Genomic DNA, 25,685 nt, shown 5'->3' on the forward strand with positions numbered 1-25,685 from the left:
CTGCAGCAGCCATGCAGCTGTGGTGCTTGGCCAGAGCTCTGTGATGAGCCAATGCTGCTGAAGGGAGAAGCAGGCTCAGGGAATAAGCCTGAATCTCACATCCCTGGGCAAGGCTGCTCTGAGGGAGCCAAGAACAGCTTGTTTCTGGTGCAGCACATGTAGAAGCTACAGTGAATTGGTGTCTTTGAGCAGGACAGGGCAGGGTTTCTCAAGCACAGCACCTGCCAGAGGCTCTGAAGCTGAGCCAGGCCTCTGCACTTTGGGTGAGATGCCCCAGCTCCTGTGCCCAGCAAGAGTTGTCGCTGCAACCACCAACAGGTGGGCTCTGCCTCCTGCCCCCGCCACAGGTCTGTGTGGGCACAGCCGGGGATCAGCTCATCCACCCTGAGCCCAAAGGACTCCAGCAGATCTGGAAAGTGTTTTCTGTTTGCCTTAAGGCTGTGTTTGCAGGCTGAGTATGCACACTGGGTGAACGGGATTTTGAAAACACTTGAGAACATTCTTTAAAAATTGAGTTGTTTTGCTCTCCCCAGCTGCTTTTGCACCTTCAAAGGATGCACATACCTGAGTATTCTTGTTTGGATATCAGTTTTATAGTTCAGAAATGTAAAGTCCTTAGTACCAAAATAAATATGTTTGAAAGGTCTAAATATACTGTTCTGTGCAGTTTAAATGCTGCCATGGTAACCTGCACTGCAGGATGATGGGGAGCGGCAGCAGCAGTAAAGCCATGAGCTGCTGGGTTTGCTGCTTGCCTGGAACTCACACGGAGTGAGTTCCAGTGGTGGAAAGCACAGACTTTCCAGGTAACCTCAGGCTGAATCCTGCAGAATGCAAGGCCTTCTGTGGTCCCTGTGGGTGACGTTGGCACAGACTTCTAGCTCCAGTTGGGGCAGCCCATGGGGTTCTTCTCTTCCCAACCTGCCAAGGCTGGAGCACAGTTTTCTTGTTTCCTACCAGCCTCAGCATTCAGGTGTGATGAGCCCTGGCAGGAGGCCCTGGGTGAGCACCACCCAACCACCAAGGCAGCCAGAGCACCTGTGGGACTGCAGGGTATGTGGGCTGTAGGTGCCCACCTCATGAAGGCCTGTGGAGAACCCTCAGCCTCTGCTCCTCTCCCCCACTGCCATTGTGGAGGGAGCTGAGCACAGCTCGAGGGAAATGCGGTCCAGGGCAGGTCCTGGGCTCAGCAAAACTGTTTGTCACCCTCACGATTTTCTTAGTTTTGGAGGGTTTTTCCTCTCTCTTTTAATTCAGGTTATGTCTTTCTAAGTAATACTAGTGTAAAAAGGCTGTGAGTATATGGGGGTAAAGGCTGGGAGTTGAAATTCTTCTTGAGGTACTGAAGAAGTGACCTAGAAAATGAGAGGTTTCAGTTTTATAAAGAAATTTCTAGAGACAAAACCCTTGCCAGCAGGTTTAGGTGACCCTTGAAGCAGAAGAACAGGTGTCTCCATGGCAGCAGCATGGCTGGGATGACCAGGGGTGCAGCATCTGCTGCCCAAAGGGAGGAATGGGGACAAAGTTCTGCAGCCCCAGGCTGCAGTGCTGGTGGTTTTGGGGACACCCTGCCCTTGCAGCTGGTGCAGCCTGTACAGCTCCCAGTGAGGACCCTAATTTTGAGGAAAGCTGTTTGATTTTTATTTTGGGGAGTCATTGTTATAGTGTGATGTTTCAGTGATATAGTGTTATAATTTTGAGAATACAAGCTTTATTGCATTTAATATTGCCATCACAGCCGTGCTCTGCTTGTACTGCCACTGACCTTAAGTCCTTGCTGCCTGTGAGATGCTTTTAAAATAAAACCCAAACCTGCGTAGCTGCATATAGTTATGCCATAATAGCTTTTGAGCCTTGAATATCAGTGGCCAGTACTGAAATCCTTTAATTACATTTACCAAATCTCCAAAGACATGACAGAACTCTCTAGGGAAGAGCTTTACAGTTTTACAAGGGAAGGGGTTAAAAAAAAAGAGGACTTGAATATAGAGCCAGTAAAAACATGGTGAAGGATTTGTCATGCTTTAATTTTTTTTTTCCCTACAGATGCAATCTTTGGTCTAGGAGCAAAATCCACTGTTTGTCAGGCATTATAAATTATATTCCAACTGCTAATTATAAAAAACCATCAGCTAAACAAAATTACAAAATTTTGTATTACAAAAACTAAGCTGTCTTGGATAGGAGCCACTGGTCTGCTGATGAGCAAATGAACCCAGTCCCCTCCCACAGTGAGCTGGGCAGCAGCAGCTTTGGTTCCCAACCCACAGAGGAGAAGGTTGGTAGGCAAGCAGTGGCCACACAGGGCCAGCATGAACCCCCAGTCCTGGGGTGCCTTAGCCCTCCTTGTGCTGATTCCCAGTGGAGCAGCTCCATTAGGAGCTGACTGGAGGGAACAGGTGGCCTCAGGAACAAAGCCAAGCCCTGGAGCCAAGAGCAGCCTGAGAGATCTGTGGGGTTGACTACAAAGGGGCAGAGAAAATGCCTGCTGATGAGAGAAGGGGGTTCCACCATGGGGTGAAGATGCCACCCCTTGTTGTGTGATGTGAAGAGTTTGGGCGACCTGCACATTGTCCACTTTTGCTAAAGCAAGAGGTTTGCATCTGTAATACCTGCTGGCCTCCACAGGCATCCCCCACCAACACCCCTCTGTGGCTAAACACACCTGTGAGAGGGGCTGGCCCACCAGCCCTGGAAGAGACGGCAGGTGAGGGAAACACGGACGTCAGCGGAGTTTAGCCGTGGCCCTCGTGACAGTGACGGGAGGTTTGTGTTTCGGGGTGAAGTCCCTGTCCCCAGAGAGCAGCACCGTGCTGACAGCCTGTCCCACTCACAGCAGGGCAGGGGTGGGCACGGTGTCACAGGAGGGCTGCCCGGGGTTTTGCACAATCCTGCTGGGGCACTATCAGTTAGATAAGCTGTGTGTCTTATGGTCAGGTCAGGATAACCCAGACAAAGTCAGCACAGACTGCAATAGCACCAGGTGCTTTCAGGGAGTAAGGGTAATTAGTAGTTATACTTACATAATAATAATAATAAATTTTGGCTTTAACTATGTTTCAATACTTGTAAGTAGTTGTTTCTAAAGGTACTTTCAAGTTGTTTTCTAAAGGTACTTTCTGTTGGTGAAGTGAGAACAACAGAACTTGTGATGGTTTTGGTTCAGCAAAAATATCCATTGCCCTGACCCCAACCCTCTCTCCCTCAAAGGGTTTGTTGGGTGGTTGATAAGAAATTGATAACTCAACAAAACTCACTTTGCCTGTTAATAATTTGTCTATAAAAGCCACAGATTTCCCCCTGCAGACTTCAGTCACTTTTAGCATGAAGGGACTCATCCTGGCCCTGGTGTTCACCCTCGTGGGTAAGTTGAAGCTTTATTATCACTGCTGAGCTGTGACAGCCACTGAGATCCTGAGAAAATTGTATCTCCTTGGGGTTTTTCAGGGATATTTACAGCTTCATTTGCTGAAGCCCTTTTATAGCTTCAGCTGCAAACTGTTAGATTCCTGTGCTAAGCTCAGCAGCAGGAGAAAAGCCAAGCAAGCAGCAGCTAGTGAGGAGGGCTTGGTGTCCTGGGGGTGTGAGCTGAGTCCTATTACTGGTGGTTCATCAACAATTAGCAGGCTGACTTAATGAATAATATATGAAAAGATCTACAGAAATGAGGTTTTTTTTTCATGAACATTTCTCTTTTCTTCCTCACAGAGGGCCAGAAGCAGGACCTTGGTAAGTGGCTCCTCTGCCAGCCAGCAGCTCCTTTGCTGCCTTCCCTTCCTGCCTTCCCTTCCAGCCTTGCCTTGCCCACTGCTTGCAACTGTTTTTTGGTAGTGGCAACTTCACCTTTCTTTGCTAGGCTGGTTGAAGTAACATCACAACAGTCATAGCCAAGGAGGCATTTCTGTTCTATTTTTTCCTAACAGAGCCTGTTTTTCATAAGGGCAAGACCTACCTGTATAGTTATGAGAGTATCATTCTGCATGAGCTCCCTGAGAGAAGGCTGGCCATGGCAGGGGTGAGGCTGGCCAGCAAGGTGGAGATCAGCCGTGTGTCTGACAGTGACCACCTTCTGCAGGTAAATCACCCTGGCCTTAGGAACCCACCCACCCACTGATATCATGCAGCTAAAGATGCTTCGTTCATACCTTCAGGCTGGAAAAATAAGTGACAGAAAGACACAGAGCTCACACAAAAGCTGTGGGCCCTACCCACCGCTGAGATGACCGTCCAAAGCTGTCCAAGTGGTTTTCCTCAGTCAGAGATGATTCCCCAGCGAGGGCAGAGGTGTGGATGTGGGCACTGAGCTCTGCACCCAAGGCACGGTGGGGAGATCTGAGGGTACTGCAGGGGTCAGCAGCTGCATCCAGAATGCTTTGGCTTACTGGCAGGGACCTACAGAGAGCACCACAGGCTTACTCACAGCCTGCTTGTCTGCAGGAAGGAGCTGGAGCTGCTCCAGCTCTGCTGCCATCACTATCTGAGCCCTCTTGCTAAAACTACCTTAGCTTTGCCTCCATACAAAAAATATGGCTGGCAGCTGCTTTTAAGAAACGTCCTTAACACAGTTTGACTAAGGTAACACTAAGCTTGAGTATGAACATGAGTATTCTAGAATGAAATATCCATGTTTTTTAACCTGGTCCATAGCTTAAAAAACTCAGCACTGGCATTCAGATACCACATGAGAAACACCCAATTGTCTCCATTATTCCCCTTTTGATATTCTTCACATAGGTATTAATTCAAATGTGAAGAATTCTAATGGTAATGCCTGTGTTTATCACAATGATATCAGACCTGGAAGCACTGTTACTCATCAGAAAAGATTAAATCAGACAGCTTAAAGTACTGGCATGGCACAAAAGACCACACACTGGGGATTGAGAAGACAGCATGTGGGGGAAAAGCTGTAAGAGTTGCCCTTTAGCACCCACCCTAGGAGTTTTCTCAGTCTGTAATCCTGCAGATGTATTAGTGAAACAGTGTGAAGGAATACCTATTGTCTGACTTTACACACTGCTGCAATTGCAGGCTCTGTGTAACCTCACCAGAATTGCTACAGTGTTAGCAGTTGCAGACAACAGTCTTGAGTAGGATTTAATTTGAGAAAATGTGACAAGAGGCAAGCCACCCTTGCAGCACTGATTCTAAATGCCTAAAATAAAGCAGAGCACTGAGCCCACACCTTTTCCCTCTACTCAGGAACATGTACTTTTGTGCACCAGGGTGGGAGGTGTGTGTGTAAGTATGGGACTAGAGAGGTCTGTGCATGCAGGCACACACTTCCCACTAGGTAGCAGTCAAGGACTTGTGCACAAGCTTTACAGCCAGAGGAGCTCAGAGGGATGTCAGCCACTTCCAAAGGTGTGAGCTCTCTGCTCCCCCATCAGTTGTGCCATGGCTTTGGTGCTCTGGTTCGTGCTGGACCTGGAGCAGCAGCCAGAATAGTCCCTGTGTGTTCAGGCAGGCAGCTTGGGCAATAATGGCTTGGCTGCCTTGCAGACTGAAGGGAGATCTCACTTGTCATCTGTGGGAAAGGAGTGAGTATCCTGTCTGTACTGATTGTTGGTAGCTGGTGTTCATCTCACCCTATAAGATTCATCAGACTTGCTGAACTTTTGAATTCTGCTCTCAAAGTATTATTTTCTTGACAGAAATCCTTCATGGAAGTTTGCATTTTCATCCTTCATGCTAGGCCAAGCACAGGAGTCTGAGTTGGAAACTGTTTCCTCCAGTGTTGGACAAGTGACTTTTGTCTTGCCATGGATAAGAAGTGCCTGGTTTCTGTATTGTAGCACTATTTCAGACTGATGGAGAACACTATGATTGTTTTCCTATTTTTGTTCACAGATTCGATCACCAAAGCTGGAGGAACACAATGGCTTCTTGCCCATTGACTCCTTCACTCTGTCTTCGAGGCTCTCAGAAACCATTGCTGCATGTCTCAGCCAGCCCTTTAAGTTTGAATATACTGAAGGAAGGGTTGGAAGTATTTTTGCCCCTGAGGACTGTCCCATTCTGTGCACTAACCTAGTGAGAGGGGTTCTGAACCTGCTGCAGATAACCATCAAAAAGTCACAAAATGTGTATGAGCTACAGGAGGTTTGTTTTTTCCATTCTGATTTTACTTTTAGTCTCATTTTACCATTAAAGAGTAAGTTATACTTCCCAGACCATTTTCTTTGACCTTATTATTGCTGTTTCAAGTGGGACATTCACTGTGTTTAAACAATACTTGCAGGCTGGGATTGAAGGCATCTGCCAAACCAGATACATTATCCAGGACGACAGCAACAATAACCGCGCCACCATTTCCAAAAGCAAGGACCTGACAGACTGCCAGGATAAAGCAGTGAAGAACCTGGGAATGGCATACATCCGGCCCTGCCCTACCTGTCCCCTGGTAGGAGCAGCAGGAGCCACCACTGCCCTGCTGGGGCGTGAGCCACTGCTCAGCGCCAACATCGCACTGATGCTTGGGGAGGGCTGGCTTCTCTGGGCTGACCAGCCCATTCCTGCTTCTGAGTGGGTCTCTTTGCCCTTCTAGAAAGCCAGAAACATTAAAGGCACAGCGACATTCACTTACAAGATGAAGTATGACGACAGCGGGGCATCGTTGACATCCGCTATGTCGGACCAGGTGTACGAGGTCTCTCCTTTCAATGAACCCAACGGGGTAGTAGTCATGGAGGCAAGGTAGGCATTGTACATGTCCTTATACTATCATAGCCAGGAGGAGATGCCTAAAAGTGCTTATATATTTACTGTTGATTTGTGAGATAGCAAGAAGCATCTGGCCTGTGGCTGCCAAGGGTCAAAACATCATATAGCCCTTGGGATGCCCAGCCCAGGATGCCCAGGATGTTTCAGGTAGCCTGTGCCCTACTGTTTAGGCCACCCAAAATATCTGTGCAACCTCTCAGAGACTTTAGCAAACTCTCACAAAGGCTTTTGCAGTCATAGGACTTTTCCAGATAATCCTGAACAATGGATGAATAGAGAAGTGCGCGCTCCATTTGCAGCCACGCTGGGCACCACCCAGCCTGCTCCAGTGCTGTACAGGTCCTCCATGCACAGACTGTGGTTACTGTCTACTGATGCATTTCCCTCTTTCCCTTGAAGGCAAGAGCTGTCTTTGGTCGGAGTTAAACGGCCTCCTATCAGTGCACCAACATCTCAGCTGCAAAAGCAGGGGAGTCTTCGTTACCATTTCTCAGGAGAGCTACTCCAGATGCCAATTCCTCTAATAAGGATTAAAAATCTAGATTTACAGGTATTAGAAGCTTACTTTCACACACTTTCACTATTTATAAGGTTAACAGGTCATCACATAATTACTCTAGACACGGATCCTTCCAACTGTCTGTTTTTCCCACAGTTAACAGAGACGCTGCGGCAATTAGTTCAGAATAATGAGAAAGGAGACACTAAAGAAGCTTCAGCCAAGTTCTTACAAATGGTCCAGCTTTTTCGTGTAGCAACCCTTGATCAAATCAACTCTTTGTGGCTGCACTTTGTCAATGAACCCCTCTACAGGTAACTGTGGCCTTCAGCCAGGGTTCCTGATCAGAGGGACACTGGGCAGTGAGGATAATGACTTCTACTTTTCCTGGCAGGCCCTGGTTCCTGAGTGCCATCTGTGCTGCTGGAGCTACTGACACATTCAGATTCCTGAAGCAAAAAATCCATGATGGGAAGCTGAACATCTGGGAAGCAGCAGTGACCCTCCCTCTCGCCTTCTATTTTGTTACACCAAACAAACAAGCCCTAGAAATTGCCTCAGTGAGTACAGATCATTCTTCCTTCTGTTTTCCCATTCACTCCTTTTTAAAGGTGAATTAATAGTTGTTGTATCAGTTAAAGATCAGTTAAAGATACAATATACCTCCAACTAAATTTGTAAAATGTAAAGTATTAACAAAAATGGGAAATGCTTCAGAAAATGTTCCCAAACACCTGTTGCCAAAAGTTTGTAATTATATTTTATATTAAACCCCACAAACTGCTAATAAGAAAACTGCTTCTGATTCTTTTTTGCCAAATCAGAAGTTAAAAAGAAAAAGACAAACTCGAGAATATAATATATAATCAGTATCCAAAAGAGCATACAGCATGATAGGGAAAATCTACTTAATTTTCTTGTAGCTGAATGTCTAGCATTTTATTTAATTCCTGAAATTATTTGGAAACAGTACAAATCAATTTTACATTTCTCAAATGCATTTATTGATAAATACAGCTCTAGTTACTAGAAATAGTAAAAAAATGGTACTTCTTTCTTTTGCAGACTTTTCTGACCTGTCCCCAAATCCAGAAAGTAGTGATCCATAGGATAATTGTTTACCTAGGATATGGTAGCATGGTGAATAAATACTGTGCTCAGGCTTTACTCTGTCCAAATGAACTTCTTCAGGTATGTGACTCTCATTTCTTGTTCATAAAAGGTGAAAAATTTTTACAAGTGCCTTTAATTTAGGTCTCACAGTGCTGGCAATTAGGTAACTCACTGTTTGCAGGCCTCACTTCAGGGATGCAAAGACAGAATGAAACACTGAGCTGATGCCTTTGAAAGATCAGGTTGTAACAGTTCAGAATTTCAAATGTAGTACTAGAAGCCCATGGGGATAATGGATCCTGTAACCAGCCTGAAAACTTGGATTAAAGCAAAATAATTATGATTCTATGGTTCTACTTTTTCATTAGGCAATGTGTACTTAAAAGACGTATTAAAAAGGAAGTAAAGTAAGTGAATGTAAGCCAAGCTCTAGGTCATAGGTTAGGGCTTCCAAGGAAGACCTGGTACACAGTTGCACTTCACTGTCAGAAATATTCAGGACATTGTCCTTGGACTGTGCAACTCCAGCTCCTTGCTCAGCAGGACCTGAGCAAGTACTGAGAAGTACTGAGAAGCAAGAACTGAGCAGTACTGAGAAGGTCTTGCTGGTGTTTGACATGTGTTAAATCTTCCAAAAAGAAGTGAAATAAAGCCAAGCCACCAGAATGGTAATTCCGCTTCTCAGAAGAGCAAAACTGTTCAAGTAAACTTGAAATTGTTGTAGGAAGTGAAAAATATGCAAGTGCAATTTGGCAGGGCTGACAGAGGTGGCCCTGGGAATGACTGAACTTGGCATCAGCTCAGCACTGCCTTTGAACATGCAAGAGGCTCCTTGGTGCAGGCACCCACCTGGAATTGTCTCCTACACTCAGGCTCAGGCACAATTCAAAATCAATGACAACACTGTGCAAGTAGAAAACCATGTTTATTTCCATAGTCTTTGTTTAGCATCCTGATGGTGAGATTTTTCCTGGGAGAAAAGTCTGAACAGCTCAGTTCTGGGATTTACAGCAGTAATTGTTTTGCTTGCTATGACAATGCACATTTTTATGCATTATTACAAGATTATCACCTGGTAAGATTAACAGTGTCTGCTTCACTTTCAGCCACTCCACGACCTTGCTACTGAAGCCATCAGCAAAGGTGATGCCAAAGACATGTCCTTGGCCCTGAAAGCCATGGGCAATGCAGGAGAGCCAGCCAGTGTCAAACGCATCCTGAAGTTTTTGCCAACATTTTCCTTGGCTGCAGCTTCATTACCAAACAGAATTCATGCTGATGCTGTGTTGGCCTTAAGGAAAATTGCGAGAAAAGACCCTGCAAAAGTAACTGAAATTATTATTTAAACAAATGTCTTAAAGGGTATGGGTTGTGTCTGCTTAGTTATTCAGGAATAATAAAACCATCAGGTAATGTTAGCAACTCAGGACAGGCTTCTCAGTTATTTCCTCTTGCCCACACTGCAAACTCCTGCATCACCCCCTCCTTGATGATATCCTGGGAAAGAGTTTGCTTTAGTCACTCTAATATTCAGCCCAATGGCAGTTTCTGGCAGCCCTGCTCACTGTACACCCAGCAATATCTTCATTTTCAGCGACAGGTCCTGTGCCCACGTCTCTTGTTTGGGGTTCTGTTCTCCATCCTCTGCAGAGCACAGCTGCACTGGAAACACTGCTCATTGGGAAGTTACGGGCTATTCAGAGGTTCTGTTTTCCTCCTGTAGGTAAGGGAGATCACCCTCCAGGTCTTTATGGACACTACACTTGCTCCAAATGTCCGAATGGTGGCTTGTGTTGTCCTCTTCGAAACCAAGCCTGCTCTTCCAACAGTAGCAGCTCTGGCCACCTCACTGCTGGCAGAGCCCAGCCTGCAAGTAGCCAGTTTTGCATATTCACACATGAAAACTTTGGCAGCAGGCAAGATCCCACAGCTCCATAAACTGTAAGTAGAGGAAGAAGTACATTTTTAGTAGAAAACTGAGATTTTTTTCTTGCAGTTTTCTAAGAATTTGGTCACAGTCGACTCTTTTCATATGATTTTAATTCTATTACTCAGATCTGCTGCTTGCAATATTGCCATGAAATTCCTGGGCCCCAGACTTGACAGGCTGAGCTATCGCTACAGCAAGGTCATTCAGATCAGCGACTATTCCTGTGAGTACCAGCTGCCCTGTGCACTTCCTCAGCTTAGGTGGCCAAATGCCTATATTTTGTTCTGTGATTTTCATCCAAAATCCAATCATGAACTGTGAGTTTAATGCACTCTTGAAATAGAAAAAGCAGAAGAACCTCCTAACATGCAAAACTGCCTGAGACTCTTCCACAAATCTCTGGTATCTGCTGGGGGAAGTGGTGCTTGCACATGGATTTAGGCTTCCTTCTTCAGTCCCTGGGACTGTGTTGATTCTGCCCTAGAATGAAGTCCTCCTCTTGAGGCTGCAGACTTGAGGACCTGTGGGACTGAATCCTGACAGGACCCCTTGTGATCTACTACAGCAAGTAGCTGAGGTGGCTTATGTGTATCAGACACCTTGGAGACCCTAATTTCTGCTGGCTTCTATTCCTCTGACAGCTCAGTATCAGGCTGGTGCCATTTGGAGGGTCTATCTAATGAACAGTCCCAGCACCATGTTTCCATCTGATATAATCACAAAAGTAAGAGGATATTATGCAAACACTGCAATGGATATTATTGAGGTAAGTATTGCATCAAGGCAGCTAACTTTTGCACTGTGATGTAGTGTTTAACTCCATTTCTAGCTGTGAGGGTGGATGTGGAAGGGAAAATTTAGATAATGATTAGGATTTTACTTAGGCTTCTTCTTTTATTTGGGTTTCTTGTCACATACGTTCATCAATGAACACACCCAGTATAGGCATGTAAGTCTAGGAGCAGAAGAAAGCTTACACAGCAGAACATCCATCTGCCCACCTAAAGTCACGTGGAATCCAGGGTATTTTGTATAAGTACAAGGAAATTAAATTTCAGCCAGCAGTACAGCCAGGGCAGCACAAAGCTCCATGTAACAGCATGCAGGAATTTACACAGCTTCTTGGAAAAGCTTTGCAGCCTGGGCTGAGCTCTGCACTACCCTAAAATTATCCCTGTTGACTAATTTAAGGCTGGTTGGCTCAGCACGTCCTCAGCATCTGCAGCCACAGCCTGCAGTCATGTGCCAGGTAGGCATGTCCTTATAATGGCTCCACGAAACAAGAACTTTGTGGTCTCAGTGAGTTAAAACCAGGCACAAGAGTTTTCCTGAGCACTCTTGTACTTGGGCTGTGATGCCTAACTCTTTCCTACAGGTGGCTTTCCGGTCACAAAGCCTAACCAAGTTTATGAGGAAGCAGAACATTCCCTTTGCTGAGTATGACACGTACAAGACCCTGAAGGAGCTGGGTAAATCGGTACGTCTGGGCACCCTTGTGACCTGTCTGCAACAGACAGCTCCTGACAGCACCAGGGTTGCATCACCCACCCACTGAGCCATCCCTTTGATGTTTCTGGAAGAAAGGAGTCCATCATCCTGTTCAGTCTTGGAAAGCTGTACTTACACTGTGTTTACTCTCTCAACAGATGCCACCTTTTCACTCAACATGTGTCAGCTCTTAATGTATAGTACAAAAGATGAAGATGCTGCTGGGAGCCAAAATGTTTTAAAGTATATGTTAGAACACACTAAGTGGTTTTTCTTCTCTTTTAAAAACGATAATTGAATGAGGTTTTTCCTTCGTGAATCCTTGGGTGTCACCTACTACTTACAGCAACAGAAATTACCAAGCCCTTACCTCATCCTTACATGGGGAAACTCTCTCTGAAATCAGCTATGCAATATAAGAAAGGCCACATTGGTTCAGACCTGTAATATGTCTATTTGGTTTTTGGCTAAGGAACCACAGTTCTCATCCTTCAGATGGGATCTACTCTTTGTTAATACATTACTCCATTTTAAGTGACATTTTCTGCTTCTTCCCTTTCTCCCCATCTCTCCTTAACACCACAGCTTCTGGGATGGAAAGAACTGCCACCTGAAGACCCCCTGGTATCTGCTTACATCAAAGTATTGGGTCAAGAGATTGCCTTTGCTGACATTGACAAAGATGCCATTCAACAGATGATGATGGTACTGACAAGGCTGTTAGATTTTTGTCTGCAATACTGAATAATTTCCCTTCTGCATCTCCTTTTACCTACTTACCTAACCTATTTCTCTGTTTCCAGAGTCTAACTGGATCATTAGATTGGCAGCCAGTGGTAAAAAAAGTGGTGGAAGAGGTCCAGAGAGGCATTTCAGGCCGCTGGACCCTGCCAGTAATGGTGGGTGAGATGCGGCACATTGTCCCCACCATTGCTGGCCTGCCACTGGAGCTCGGGCTGTGTGTGGCCACGGTGGCCCAGGCTGCGGCTGATGGTGAGCTTGGGATGCCAAACTGGGCAGCTTCCCCACCATAAGTGTGGCTCCAACCCCTCTGCTGAAATTAAATCCCTCTATAATCTTGAAAAATACCCCAGTAATGTTGAAACATTAGTGACCAGCTGCCTCCAATGGGTTTGAGAAGAGTAATTAGGATATTTCACCTGAGACATATTTGTATAAGTCTGATTTGGATTAGCAATCTTTAAATAAGCATGTAAAGTATTTCAAAATGTAAAAGCACTGCCCTTGCATTAACTACTATGCTTATTGAAAGTATTGTATCCCCAGAATTTATTGTTTTCTCTGTTCATATAATTTCTGTCTTTTTCAGTGGATGTAAAGGTATCACCACCAGTATCTGATAATTTTAGACCATCACAGTTGTGGGAAAGCAAGATGGATATTCATGCTGACATCAGGCCAAAGTAAAAAATTACATATATTTTCACATACACAAGCATTTATATTTATAGTTACAGTTGTATTTGACAAAAATATGTGGTGACATGTAGCTTTACAGGGGTCTTACTTGTCCCAGATTTTGTGACATGAATGTGCTAGTCAAGAGCAGCAATCTGTGAAAAAGCAACACAATCCCCTGATGCTTTACAACCCTATAAATCTAGCAATGTGCATGGTATCCCACAGGATACTGTGCTGTTCTGCCATTGCTAAAAATGCTTGCATTTGTATCTGTTCAATGACTAACAATGCTAAAATGTGAAAATATGTTATCTTAGGTATAATTTCATCATAGAATTGCATCATCACCTGGCATAAGCCAGAAGGATTTCAGGGGGGAAAGGGAAAGGCTTCTGAATCTGCAAAAGCAACAGTATTAATAATGATAATGGTAACAAAGACAACAATAATAATAGTAGTGATAATATTAAAAAAATAGGCAGAATCTGAAGCTACGAGATTCTGGAGCTGGCTTGTCCTCAAGCAATGGACCAGCAACCACTCAGTCAGAAGGTCCATGTCAGCTCTGTTTTCCAGATGAATCACTTCACCTTTTCCAGCAGCATTTCAACTTTTTTCTTATCCTGTTGTGATAAATCTCTTTACTCATCAGTAGTGGGTCTTACAATAAAAAGAACAGCATGAAAATGTAATTTTTCATTTCAAAGTTAAATTTTTGCATATTAATATATAATTATGCCTGGTTTTATTTCCACTCTTTCAGAGCGTATTTCCATATTATTGCAATGATGGGGATTAATACACAGTACTTTCAGAGTGGTTTTGAACTTCATGCAGAGTTCAGTGCCAACACTACAATGAAATTTGATGCCAGGTTAAATATGAAAGAGAAAAATTTGAAGATTGAAACCCTTCCCTGCCATCAAGAGGCTGAGCTCGCAGCTGTGAGGTACAGAAGAGCTTTTTTACTTTTGCTTGCTCTGTGTTACTGATTGTGAGTTCCCCTGTTATAAAATCACAAGTATACACTCCTTGTTAAGGTCTGCTATACCTTGGCAGCCACATAAAGCTTAGTACTGTCTTTTTACACCAGCAAAGATGGGTAGAGTGAAATCAGAAGGTGTTACTTGTGTGCCATTTATCACCTCCACAGGAGTGAAGTTTATGCTATTTCAAGGAACATGGAAGAAGTAGATTCTGAAAAGAAATCCCAGATTCTCCCCAAAGGAAAAATACCAAGTATCTCTGACCAGCTACTGCAGTCAACAGAAGGATCTTCAAAACCTGCTAGTTGGAAGGTAAGGAAGCCTCTTGCCACCCATACTGCAGACAGCAGAGAACAGAGCTCAGAAGAGCTGGGCACCCCTCACATGGGAGCTGGCCAGCCAGATCACAAACACAGGAATGGTGAAATTCAACAGGGACCTGATATCTCCCAAACCAACCCTAAAATACAATGGGTTCATGACATGATCCTTCACAGTCCACTCACTTTCTTCACTGCATGCAGGCAGGGCTGCTTTGACAGCATGTCTTCCTATTTCCCTACAGTCATGGGAGGATGTCTGAAATTCACATCCTTTGCACAATATCTCATTTCTTTTCTGAATCAGAATAATGTGAAAAATATGGTTCTTGGGCAGAATATAGATTTTTCTTCCTGAATCCTGAGATAATCCTGAGTGGATTGCAGAAGCACATTATTTCACATGCTCTTCAGCTTCTGAGGCTGGTGTGGGAAGGCTACGCTGGCTTGCAGCAGGAGGGCTAGAAGCCTGAATGGATGCAGAGGGACTGCAAAGAGCCCTGCAGATTTTCATATGGAAGTGTGTTTGTGAAACATTGCCTGAGAAAGGGTGGGCAGGAGAGCTGTTCTCTTCCACAGAGCATTTTGCAGGAAACCCCACTGCTTCCAGTGCCTGGATCTCTAAATCTAAGCATTGCTTCCTTCTTTAGGCAGGACTGTAATTTTCTTCATTAATTGGAGGAATTATTTTAAGAGCTGGGACAATTTTATTTTTTTATGGAAAATTACTTTATCTGCCATATTTTTGTTTAATGCAGCAAACTAGCATACCTAATGCGATATCCAAACGACACCAGCAAAGTTCAGAAGAGGTACAACACAACAGTGCAAGAAGAAGATTTTACGCACACAGATTCTGTAAAAAATTTGAAAGTTTGGGATGCTCTACTTGTCTCAGCCTTAAATCACAAAATTCTGCTTTCTTAAGAAATACCTATCTGCACAAATTATTTGGAGAATTTGAAGCCAGAGTGAGTTTAAAGCCAGGTACGGTCGTAACAACTAGTTTTTCTCTCAATCATTGTAAATAATGCTCAAGCAGCACAACCCTAGAATGCTTTTGCCTTTAGTTCATACAGATGCCGATATTGAAAAAATACAGCTGGAGGTTCAAGCGGGATCCAAAGCAGCTTCAAAAATAATTGAGGTGTCAAGCTCAGGGTCAAAGGAAGAGGGAGAGACATCTCCGTACGAGGACATTAAAGCTAAACTGAAGAAGATTCTAGGCATTGAAAATGTGTTCACGGTAAGAGACTTTGAGCATCAGAGAGGGAAATATTTCCTATAATGAAGCCAAGGGTTTCCACTGTGGAAAACTGGCATGGGAAAGCAAGGAACTGGGCTGGGAGGAATGGGCCTGAGTGAGTTCTGGTACAGCTTCTGCAGTGTGTGGGGACAAAAAGTTCTATTTCCTTGGAAGCCTGTGGTGAGCATCTTGTCTGACAGCCAGGGAAATGCTACAGAGGAAGCTATAAATTCATAATGCTTTCAACTGTTTTTGGAGGCTGCGAATAAAACACGGCGCCGTACAAAACGGATTAACCGAGAGTACCAGACTGCAGATACAGGCCTCTGGGCAGAGTCCAGCACACCCCATCTCTCCAGGTCATCCTCTTCCTCTGCTGCTTCCTCTGCTGACAGCAGAGAGCCTGGAAATCATCACAGGAAAGATGAAATAAGGCAATCTGGGAAGAAGCGTGGCAGCAAGAGCAGCAGCAGGAGCAGCAGTGGGAGCTCTGCTAGCAGCAGAGCATGCAGCAGCAGCAGCAGCCAAGACGACAGCTCTGGGGACAGACACTGCAGTGGGGACAGTGAATATTCCAACCAACTGGTAATTCACTCTGGCTGGACCTTTTTATATTTCTTATAGTGATTGTTCTTGTACATCAGAAAATTGTGTTCATAGAGCATGGACCAAGGAAAGATGAACCCTGATTCTCTGAAGCATTTCAGATCAGAATTTTGACATTTCAGAATTTTTCACTGTAAAATATTTTTAAAATGTAATTATTTTTTTCTTTTTTTTCCCCAATACTCAGAACTGAAATTTTTAATGCATTTATCAAAAGTTAGTTCTTTATTTTCTCTTGGGTCTTCTTACATACAATCTATTTTCACAGGCAAACACACCTGTTTACCAGCTTTTGTTCAAGCCAGAGGATGAACAGGTACATTTACTGCATATACTGGAAGCAGCCAGGGTGTACAGCCAGTCTTGCTGTCTTTGCTGCAATTAGATCCTAGTCCTCTGAGAATAACAATATGATAAATTAATTCTGCAACAACTTCCAGTGGTAAGCACCTGCTTCAAGGCAATTCTTTGTTTTTGCAGGACACAGGAGGGGAGATCCTCAACATCAGCATCAGCTCTTCCTCAGATAGTGATGAAGACATCTCTAGAGCCATGTCTCAGGTGCGTGTCTTAATCTGCAAGAAATCCAAACATTTACTTTGCATTTCCAGCTGTATTTTTATAGCAGAATAGGAAAATTACAGTGATTTAGCACATTAGGTATATAGAAAGAAAATTAACTGTTTCTTATTTTATAAAGGTGAGAACTTTGGATAGTCATTTAATGTAATTTATAACATTGATAATTATGAATGTTATATAAAAATGCAACATTTATAATTAGTAATACTTAATATTCATTTAATCCAGGCTACATTTTTAATTGAAACTGGAATGTATTGCTGTATATGTTGAAATTTGTCTTGCTCAGTAAATAATTCACTATAAAAATCAGAACACTTTAGAAGTGCTGACCTGCCGGATCAGAAACTGGTTTCACAGATATTTTCATTGTGTATGTTTCTGTAAAAGTTTAGGAGTTGATTCTGCCACTCTTGTTCATTAGGTCCTCACTGCAGGGTCCTTCTGCTCATGTTAGCAGAACTGCAACAGGCCTTTGAAAAAACCTTGAGTTTGTAGCAAGGCTCCAACTCTGAGAGCAATCCAGGTGTATATTCAGGAGTGTCTGCATGGTACATAGTTAATGGTAACTGGTCCTCCTATTAGAACTGAGGGAATCTGGAGCAGATTTCAACAAAGAAAAATTTCACATGTTTCAGTCAATGACCTACAGGCCTACAAAATAACAACCTTGGCTTTGCTGAGGAATCCCTTCTGCAGCAGCAGCTCCCAGTTGCTAGTGCAAGTAGCTTGTGGAAAGAAGGCAACTGGATAAACCTTTTCCCCCACCATTTCCATGCAACTTAAACTCACCTTTCTTGTCCATCTTTTCACCACGTTACTGCTTCCCTGAACCCTTTCTCAGCCACAGCCTTGTTCTTTCCCCATTTCCCACTAAGCCCTCACCAACTCTGTCTCACCCAATCCTTTTGTGTGTCTCTGTCACTCGGACCTGGCAGCACAGGGAGGAGTCCACAGCAAATTGCACCTGCAGCTGTCCTCTGGCCAGGTGGGGACTGCCCACAGCTCAGGTAGGATACTCAGGCAGGTGCTGCTGCTGGCCATAAAGGTCCAATGCTGAACGGGGCCATGTGCTGCTCCTCGAGCAAGTGCCACACTTTGGACTGCCCTGAACAGATCCCCCTGTAATACAAATTATCATGGTTTTAAACAGGTGGTCAAGGTAGTTTTATCAAAAAGGCTATTAGTTTAACTGCAGTTTGGCAAGAGAGCAGTTCTGAGCTGGCTAGTATTGGTTCTTCATCCAGTACTATACTTCTTTATGTTGTGTTGAAATTACTTTACAAAAAAATTCTCAATGAAGTCTTACTTGCATAGATCATGCCAGTGGTTTTACTATCATAATTCTAATGCCTTGTTTATGTCTTTGGTCTCTATTTTCTCTCTACCTGAAGCCTAGATTCTTGGGAGACAGCAAGCCACCAGTACTGGCTGCAGTTCTTCGTGCTATCAACAGAAACAAGCAGCCAACAGGATTGCAGCTTGTCCTGTACACTGACACACAACCCAAGAGGTGGAGAATACAGATGTTTGGTTCAACCATCACAGGACCAGACAGATGGAAGTTCTGTGCTGATGCTTTAGTAATAAATTACCGAAAAGTATCAGTAGGTTGAAAATATCAATCAGTTCAAATAGAAATGAAACATAGAGATCTAACTATGTTTTATGCAAAAATTTATTTATTTCCCTCCACTAGGGTTCTCTTAAATGGGGAAAAAATTGTCAAGACTACCATATTGCTACTCAGATTGCAACAGGGCAATTTGCTGCTTATCCAGCTATGCAGATGAAGCTGGAGTGGCTAAAAGTGCCTTCAATAATCCGAACAACGGCAAGATGGTAAGATTTCATTTTAGTTTTTGAAAAATATATGTCAATGCCCCAAATATTTACAGGTACAGTTCTGTAATTTCCAAACTTGAAAAATTCCCCTTAATCAGTAGGATATTATAAAATCAGATTACATATGTTTGCTTTCTCTGTATTCATCCTCTAAAGCATACTGCATTTTCGTTTGCAAGAAAACCACCTGGGATGATGGGATTCACCTCATCTATTGCAGACTTGTAATTTAAATTGCCTGAATTAGGAGACTGGTCTTGTCATGCTTCCTGATTCATGGAGGTTCAGAGCAGAAGCCTGACCTTGGTTCTCTGAAGAAATCAGTCTCTTATTTTTTTGCTAATGCAGGCACTTGCCTCTGCCTTCTAAAGCAGATGATACAAATATTTCCTATAAGGCTTATGCACATTAAATAACAAATGTTTTATGATACTTAATGTAAGAAAATTGTATATTCTGGGTTCAGTTCACGTGTCCCCTTTCTCATGAAATATCTGTCACACTTATTCATTGTATCCCTCCACACATTTGCCCGCAATAACATATAGATCCACATTGAAGCCTATTTTTTTGGCATAGTGCTACTAAAGTACACACATGTACAGCAACTCAATTAACTAAATACACATACAAGTTTTCTCATTAAAGGCATACAGGTGATTTGATTAAAAGTCTGCTGAAGAGGGTAACTTCTTACATTAGATTGCATTACCCAAAACTGTTATCTGCCCTTATTAGAGGAGATTAAACCATCTAATTGACTATCCTGGAGCAAAGCCACAGAACTTACCTTTTTTTCTGCTCTGAGACTACGCCTTTATAAAAAGGAATATTTTCTGTATTTCTCTATTTGGGCTCCAAGCTTGTTTGGAAACTCATTAGTAGAGATCCCTCCATCAGCTTGTTGACAGTCTTAGTGGGCAAAGGATCCTTGCCTAAAGTTACCACTGCTGATATATTAATGTGAAAGGACTGATATATTAATGTGAAATATTAATTTAATATTTTTAACATGTTAGTATTTGGGGGCTTATGTAATTTATGCCTATTTTTAACTCAGAATGTGTTTAAAACAAATCTGCCACATTTTTCTTCTCTTACCACTCTCCCATCCAGCCTCTTGAGATCTTTTACACCAATTCAAGATAAATTTGCCTGTCCCTCCTTCCATACACAACATCACCAAAAACATGCAAAACATGCCCTGATGCCAACACAAAATGCATATTGCTTTATGGTGGTATTTTAGTGTGAACAAATAATAACTATTTCTTTCAAAGACAATTAATTTTAATTGCTTATTTCCTCTTTTTTCAGGTTTTACTCATTTCTTCCAGGAGCTGCTTATGTTCTTGGGTTTTCCCAAAGGCAACAGCTTGGTCCCTCTCACCAGGCAACCTTGGTTATGGCTTTGACATCCCCAAGAACCTGTGATGTTGTCTTTAAGTTGCCAGAGGTAACAATTTCCACCATGTTTTTTATCCTGAAGCAGTCAATACCTAGGAAATGGATGATTAAGGACTTTTTTAACCTCATGATTTAAAAAAAAACAAAACAAGCAAAACTATAAAGAAGCTGCCTTCACAAGACATTATATTCATGCAGTTGGTTTTACTATGAAAATATCTTACAATGTATTTGTCTTTCTCATGCAGCATTCAAGCATAAGAAATAAGAAGCAGGTTAGAAAACAATCATCATAATTGATAACACGTTAAAAAATAACTTATTAAAAGCCCACTCCTCACAAAATCTTTAGAAAGATGATAGGTTTTCCTGCATTCTGGAAAAGACAGTAAAACCAGGCTGTTGAGACAGCCAAACAGCAGCACTGTGTGTATAGGCAGAATCAGGCTGCACATCTCAGGTAAGCAAACTTTCAGCCTGAGAAAAAATGTGATATACAGCTACCCAAAAATCTGCAAATTGGTGACTATCCAAATTCATTTATAGCACTGCTGTTCCATAGGTTGCAGATGTGCCACACTGTAGAACTATTTCATGCTGTAGACAGAGGACTTGATTTCTTTTTCACTCTGACCAAATCAAGATGCTAATTTAGATTTCAGTCAGCACAGTTCTCTTGGAACATTAGAGGAAAATGCTACCTTATCTCTACACTGTACTTGGCATTTCCGTTCATGTTTGTTTCCTGCCTGATTTTCAGCTCACAATTTACAACACAGCCATCAGTCTCCCCCTGCCAGTCCCTTCACATCCACGTACGCTGACCTCAACATTACCATCCTCTGACTGGAAGGTCTTTTCCCAAGCAACACTTATAATCCTTGAAAGTCTTAAAGGTCAGTAAGTAACTATCTGCACAGACATTGATTGACTTTGTAAATTTCGTAAACATGATTTACACTTTAAGTGTAATTTTTTTATTATTATTATTTATTCACTTAAAATCAGTTGGAATCAGATAGAAATAAAGCATCTTATGAAAATCTGTGAGGCTGCAAAGATGCAAAGAAATGGAGACCTACTAGGAAGATTAAACATTCAGTTCCATGCCAAATAGTGCTTTCAAATACATCCAGTCCCAAATGAATCCATTTCAGCTTCACTGCAACAATTGTTTGTGAAGAAAATACAATATAAAATTATGCAAGGAACATCTAAGCGACCCCTGATTTGGGGTGCTCTGCTTCATTAACACTGTTATGTTGAAGCTGAAACAGCTCCAAAAGTATACTCATTAATTTCAAATCTGCACTTTGAGTTTGAAGGGATTATTGTTTGATTAATGCTGTATTAAGAGCTAATCACATTATACTTACTTAGGGTAAGCTTTAAAATTAAAAGCTTTATGTAATCCTGCAATAAAGAGTCACATTTTGCTTGGAATGAGTGGGATAATATCATTCCATGCATATTTATAAGGTGTCCTTGTCCACTGAAAGGGGATTGGAATTAGATAATCTGTAATGTTCCTTCTAACCCAAGCCATTTAATTTTGAATTACTACAAATAAAATTTAATCTGACAGAATTAATTCACTTCTACATTGAAACATGCAGAACCAGAAGATTTTTTTTTTGTCTTTTAATTAAAAAATAAAATAAAATCGCTGTCTTATAAAATGCTTACTTTTTACTTGTTTTTTTTTCCAGGTCATTGTACATTTTCCCAAAATAAGATCACAACCTTCAATGGCGTTGAATTTAACTATGCAATGCCTGTAAATTGCTACCATGTTGTAGTGCATGACTGTAGTCCAGAGCTTAAATTCCTGGTGATGGGAAAAAGATCTGAAAAGTCTGCTGACCTCATAGCAATAAATGTCAGGCTCGCCAGCCAGTAAGTAATTGAAAACTTAATAAAAAATAGATGCCATGCCGAATATGCTATAAATGAGGATCAAATTCATAGAGCAGACTGGCATTAGACTCATGCAGAAAGTACTGATGTCAATGGAAAGATATCTAGGAGTGTCACTGGGGTTTGGGACTTCGTCTTTTAAAAGTGCTTCTGAAATATATCTGAGGCTCACAGTAACCTCAAGTCTTTACTGCTCCAAATTTTTCATTAATTTGTTAGAACTTAACCATCTCATTTCAGTACTTAGTGATTAGGCAGACATATAAACTAAAAATTCAGAAGGAGCTATTGTAATCATTAGTCTGGCCTCCTACGCAAAGCTAATAATTAGAACAAATTAGAACCCACGCTCATTACAGCAGAGTTGCTGAGAAGTGGACATAGCTAAAAAGGACATTACTTATCCCAGATTAGAGGCACTCTCTTAGGACATCTCTTATGCTCTAATCTATTTGAAATTAATTTAAGACATCCTTTGTTTCAGCAGCCTTCCCTAAATTGTACGGGATTATGCATATTAAAATCATTGTAGAGAATGTTCTTCAAAGCCCATAAATAGACTTTGATCTGTAAGGTTTCATTACAAGTAATTATTTACTTCTGAAAAATGTGTGCCTAACTATGCCATAATGTTAAAAAACAGAGGGAATCTAGTACTCCCTGCACCTGTTTTTTGGAAGAACACAAAGATGCTTGTTTTATAGACAGTATCTTTTGTGATAAAGGTGATGAATCATTCCTGATTGTTTCATACAATTCTATGGGTGTGCTTTTGATATGCTTGAGCTTCATATTTCTTCATTAGAGCAAACAACGCTCTGAGGAAGATACTACAATACACAGACTGTTCAGGCTGTAAGAGAACTGCCCTAGGAACCCAATCTTCCTTTGAAATGTAAAGCACCTTCAATTTATGTGAAGGTAATAGCAGTTAGATTGTTCTGTGGCCTCAAGCAGCCACTCAGAGGCGCATACAGCCAGGGAAAGGTGTACTAGGAGCACTCCCGCTGGCACACTCTCCTGGCCCCCTCAATCTGCCTCCTAAAGGCTAGAAGGTGATTCATGCCAGAATGATATGAGCATCCTGCAGTGATGGTTCTGCCAGAACAGGAAATTGTAAACTGAGTAGAGCAAAGGAGAAGCATTTGTTGACACTAATTTCCTTTATTTAAAGTGAGATTGACATGTATGTTTCCAATGGATTAATCCAGTTGAAGATTAACGGTGTCCAAGCCCCAAGAGATCTTCCATACACATCTAATTCTGGTAAGAGACTCATCTTTAGATTTTGTTTAATCTATCCTGATCTTTTGAAGGAGAGGACATGATCCTGCAAACCTCACAAGATAATATAATTCTCATTTGAGAAGCAGTTAGGAGACTTTAACATACCTCCATGCAAGCTTTTCTAGTGGGTGGCAAGAAAGATGAGCAAAAAAAGAGATGCTGATTCTGTGCATCTTTGCACAGACCAAAAACTGCAGAGCTGTGGTATGTTTTGCTGATTCCAGAGGCCCACAGAATGAGCATTTAAATGACCCCTGTCACAGCCACCCTTGTGAGTGGCTTCAGCTTCTCCCAGGGCAGGGAGCAGTAATCTTTTTACTTCCCACTATCTCTTCTGAGATTCTTTAGAGTGTGCATTATGTCCCCAGGAACTTAACAAATGGTTCAGGGGGGACCCTAAAACTTCTTTTTAGAAAAGGTCTTATTTTGCTTTTTTGTTGCAGATGAAAGCTTGCTGATCAGCAGTGAAAAGAAAGGACTGGCACTAAAAGCCCCAGATTATGGCATAGATAAACTATATTATGATGGGCATAGGCTTGAGGTAATTTTTAAGTTACTTTGAGTGGGTTTAGTTTTAGAAGAAAAGCATTTTCATGCAACTTTTCTGTATTTCCACAAAGGTTCAAGTTGCTTTCTGGATGGCTGGAAAAACATGTGGTATTTGTGGAAAATACGATGCTGAGGTGGAAAGAGAATATAAAACACCCAGTGGACATTTAGCTAAAGATGCTGCGAGTTTTGGTCACTCTTGGATCGTCTCAGAAAACCCCTGTACTGGAGGTACTAAGATTCTAACATATATTAATGGCATTGCTTCCAACCAATTAATTAATCACTCGAATAGGTGGTATATATTCATTGTAGCACAGTCATCTTGTTTCTTGCTATTTTTGTGATTTGTGGTCATAGACTAAAAGAAGAAAAAAAAATCTGTTTTTCCTGAGTTTGGTAGTTCACTGCAAGTTCTAGTTTTGTTGGAGTTTTTTAGTCAATGTCTTATTCATTGTGTGTTCAACTCAAAACTCCCTAAGTTGATAATTTAGTATGAAAAGGAAGTTGCTTGACTGTTGGCAAAAGTAATTTTATGCCATCTTTAATAGTTTCATTCTTTATTTTCATTCTGTTATTTCCTGGCTTTTAGTTTAGATTAAAAAAATAATAACTAGTCCTGACTATCAAACTAGAGGGCATTTGAGGTGGGAAAATCTTGTTTTAATTTCCTCAGGCTGAAGATAAACACAGTCTGAAAACTTCAGCCTGGGAATGATTGATTGTTCTTGCCATCCTATATAACGACAACATGAATATGTTGGTTACATTAGGGTGCACTGCACGTTATGTGTGGAACACAACCCTCTGGGCATGTGTTGGCCCTTCTGTAAAGTACCCTTAGGTCAAGCTTCCCTGGGGTGACTGGTCCAAGAAAGCCTGGATCACAGACTTAAGGACTAAGCTATTCAGCCACAGCAAGACAGGTGTGATGCTGCTCACAGTGCAGAAGAGGATAGATATATGGATGTCCAGGAGCCACTGCTGCCCCGAAATGAAGTGCTGTCTCAGTTTCAGTAAAGTTGATGGTCAGCTGACCAAGGTTTTCACATGTACCTTTTGGATTTGGACATCAGTGTCCCAACTAGATCCCATCTGACAAGCCTCTGTCCTTGCAACCACCTGCCTCATCTTCTCATAGCCTGAGCCTTTGACAAAAAATTGGTTCACTTCAACCACATTAGCTTCATTCAGCTTGTGTCACACTGGTCATCCATTGGTCTTAGAGTTTGCCAATTCTAAAAATTAAGTCTAGAAAGTAATTTATCTAAACTCTGTGCACGCTTTAAGACGGTTTGTGTTTTGTAGCTTGTAAGCTAGAGCACAGACCTGTCAAAAGTGAGAAGCCAGGTTCATTTGAGAAGACTGCAGAAAAATGCTTCTCAGTGGAGCCAGTCCTCCGCTGTGTACATGGCTGTTCAGCAACCGAGACTGTTCCCGTGTCCGTGAGCTTGCACTGCGTTCCAGTCGGTGAGTCTGGTGACCCGGGACACAGCACGATCAGTATGTGTGACTGGGGTTCTGTGAAAAACCCTGAGGTGCACCGTACTAACACAGGAGTACTCCGATGCATAACCAGCCCCTTTCTCCTTCAGACTCCTCTCTCAGACTGGACGGGCAGCCTAGGCTGGACCGGAAATCCGAGGACGTCGTGGCCACTGTCCCCGCTGAGACAGCTTGCTCCTGTCAGCAGCAGCTGTGCCTGGCCTGAGCCCCCGCACGGACCCGCTCCGTGTCGGCTCAGCCCGGCCGGCACGGCTGGCTC

General features: G+C 42.5%; 1 protein-coding gene across 1 annotated transcript; it reads left to right on the forward strand.

Annotated features, from left to right (window-relative positions):
• Positions 1 to 3,321: 3,321 nt before the first annotated feature.
• Positions 3,322 to 25,631, forward strand: LOC102111702 (vitellogenin-2-like). Its single transcript, XM_005521017.3, has 35 exons — positions 3,322 to 3,364; positions 3,709 to 3,729; positions 3,924 to 4,075; positions 5,851 to 6,102; positions 6,242 to 6,403; positions 6,548 to 6,696; positions 7,123 to 7,273; positions 7,379 to 7,536; positions 7,617 to 7,782; positions 8,288 to 8,413; positions 9,442 to 9,660; positions 10,059 to 10,276; positions 10,391 to 10,488; positions 10,907 to 11,031; positions 11,641 to 11,742; positions 12,339 to 12,458; positions 12,557 to 12,746; positions 13,084 to 13,177; positions 13,939 to 14,124; positions 14,329 to 14,473; positions 15,240 to 15,468; positions 15,552 to 15,727; positions 15,986 to 16,312; positions 16,602 to 16,649; positions 16,814 to 16,894; positions 18,310 to 18,522; positions 18,615 to 18,757; positions 20,078 to 20,216; positions 20,928 to 21,063; positions 21,877 to 22,063; positions 23,259 to 23,350; positions 23,815 to 23,912; positions 23,992 to 24,151; positions 25,229 to 25,390; positions 25,516 to 25,631. The coding sequence occupies exons 1-35, from the start codon at positions 3,325 to 3,327 to the stop codon at positions 25,629 to 25,631; spliced, it is 5,181 nt and encodes a 1,726-aa protein (XP_005521074.3). The 5' UTR covers positions 3,322 to 3,324.
• The last annotated feature ends 54 nt before the right edge of the window (positions 25,632 to 25,685 follow it).

Source organism: Pseudopodoces humilis, chromosome 10, assembly GCF_049639895.1.
Source record: "Pseudopodoces humilis isolate 2021_Gansu_Grassland_sample_001 chromosome 10, ASM4963989v1, whole genome shotgun sequence".
Classification (NCBI taxonomy): domain Eukaryota; kingdom Metazoa; phylum Chordata; class Aves; order Passeriformes; family Paridae; genus Pseudopodoces; species Pseudopodoces humilis.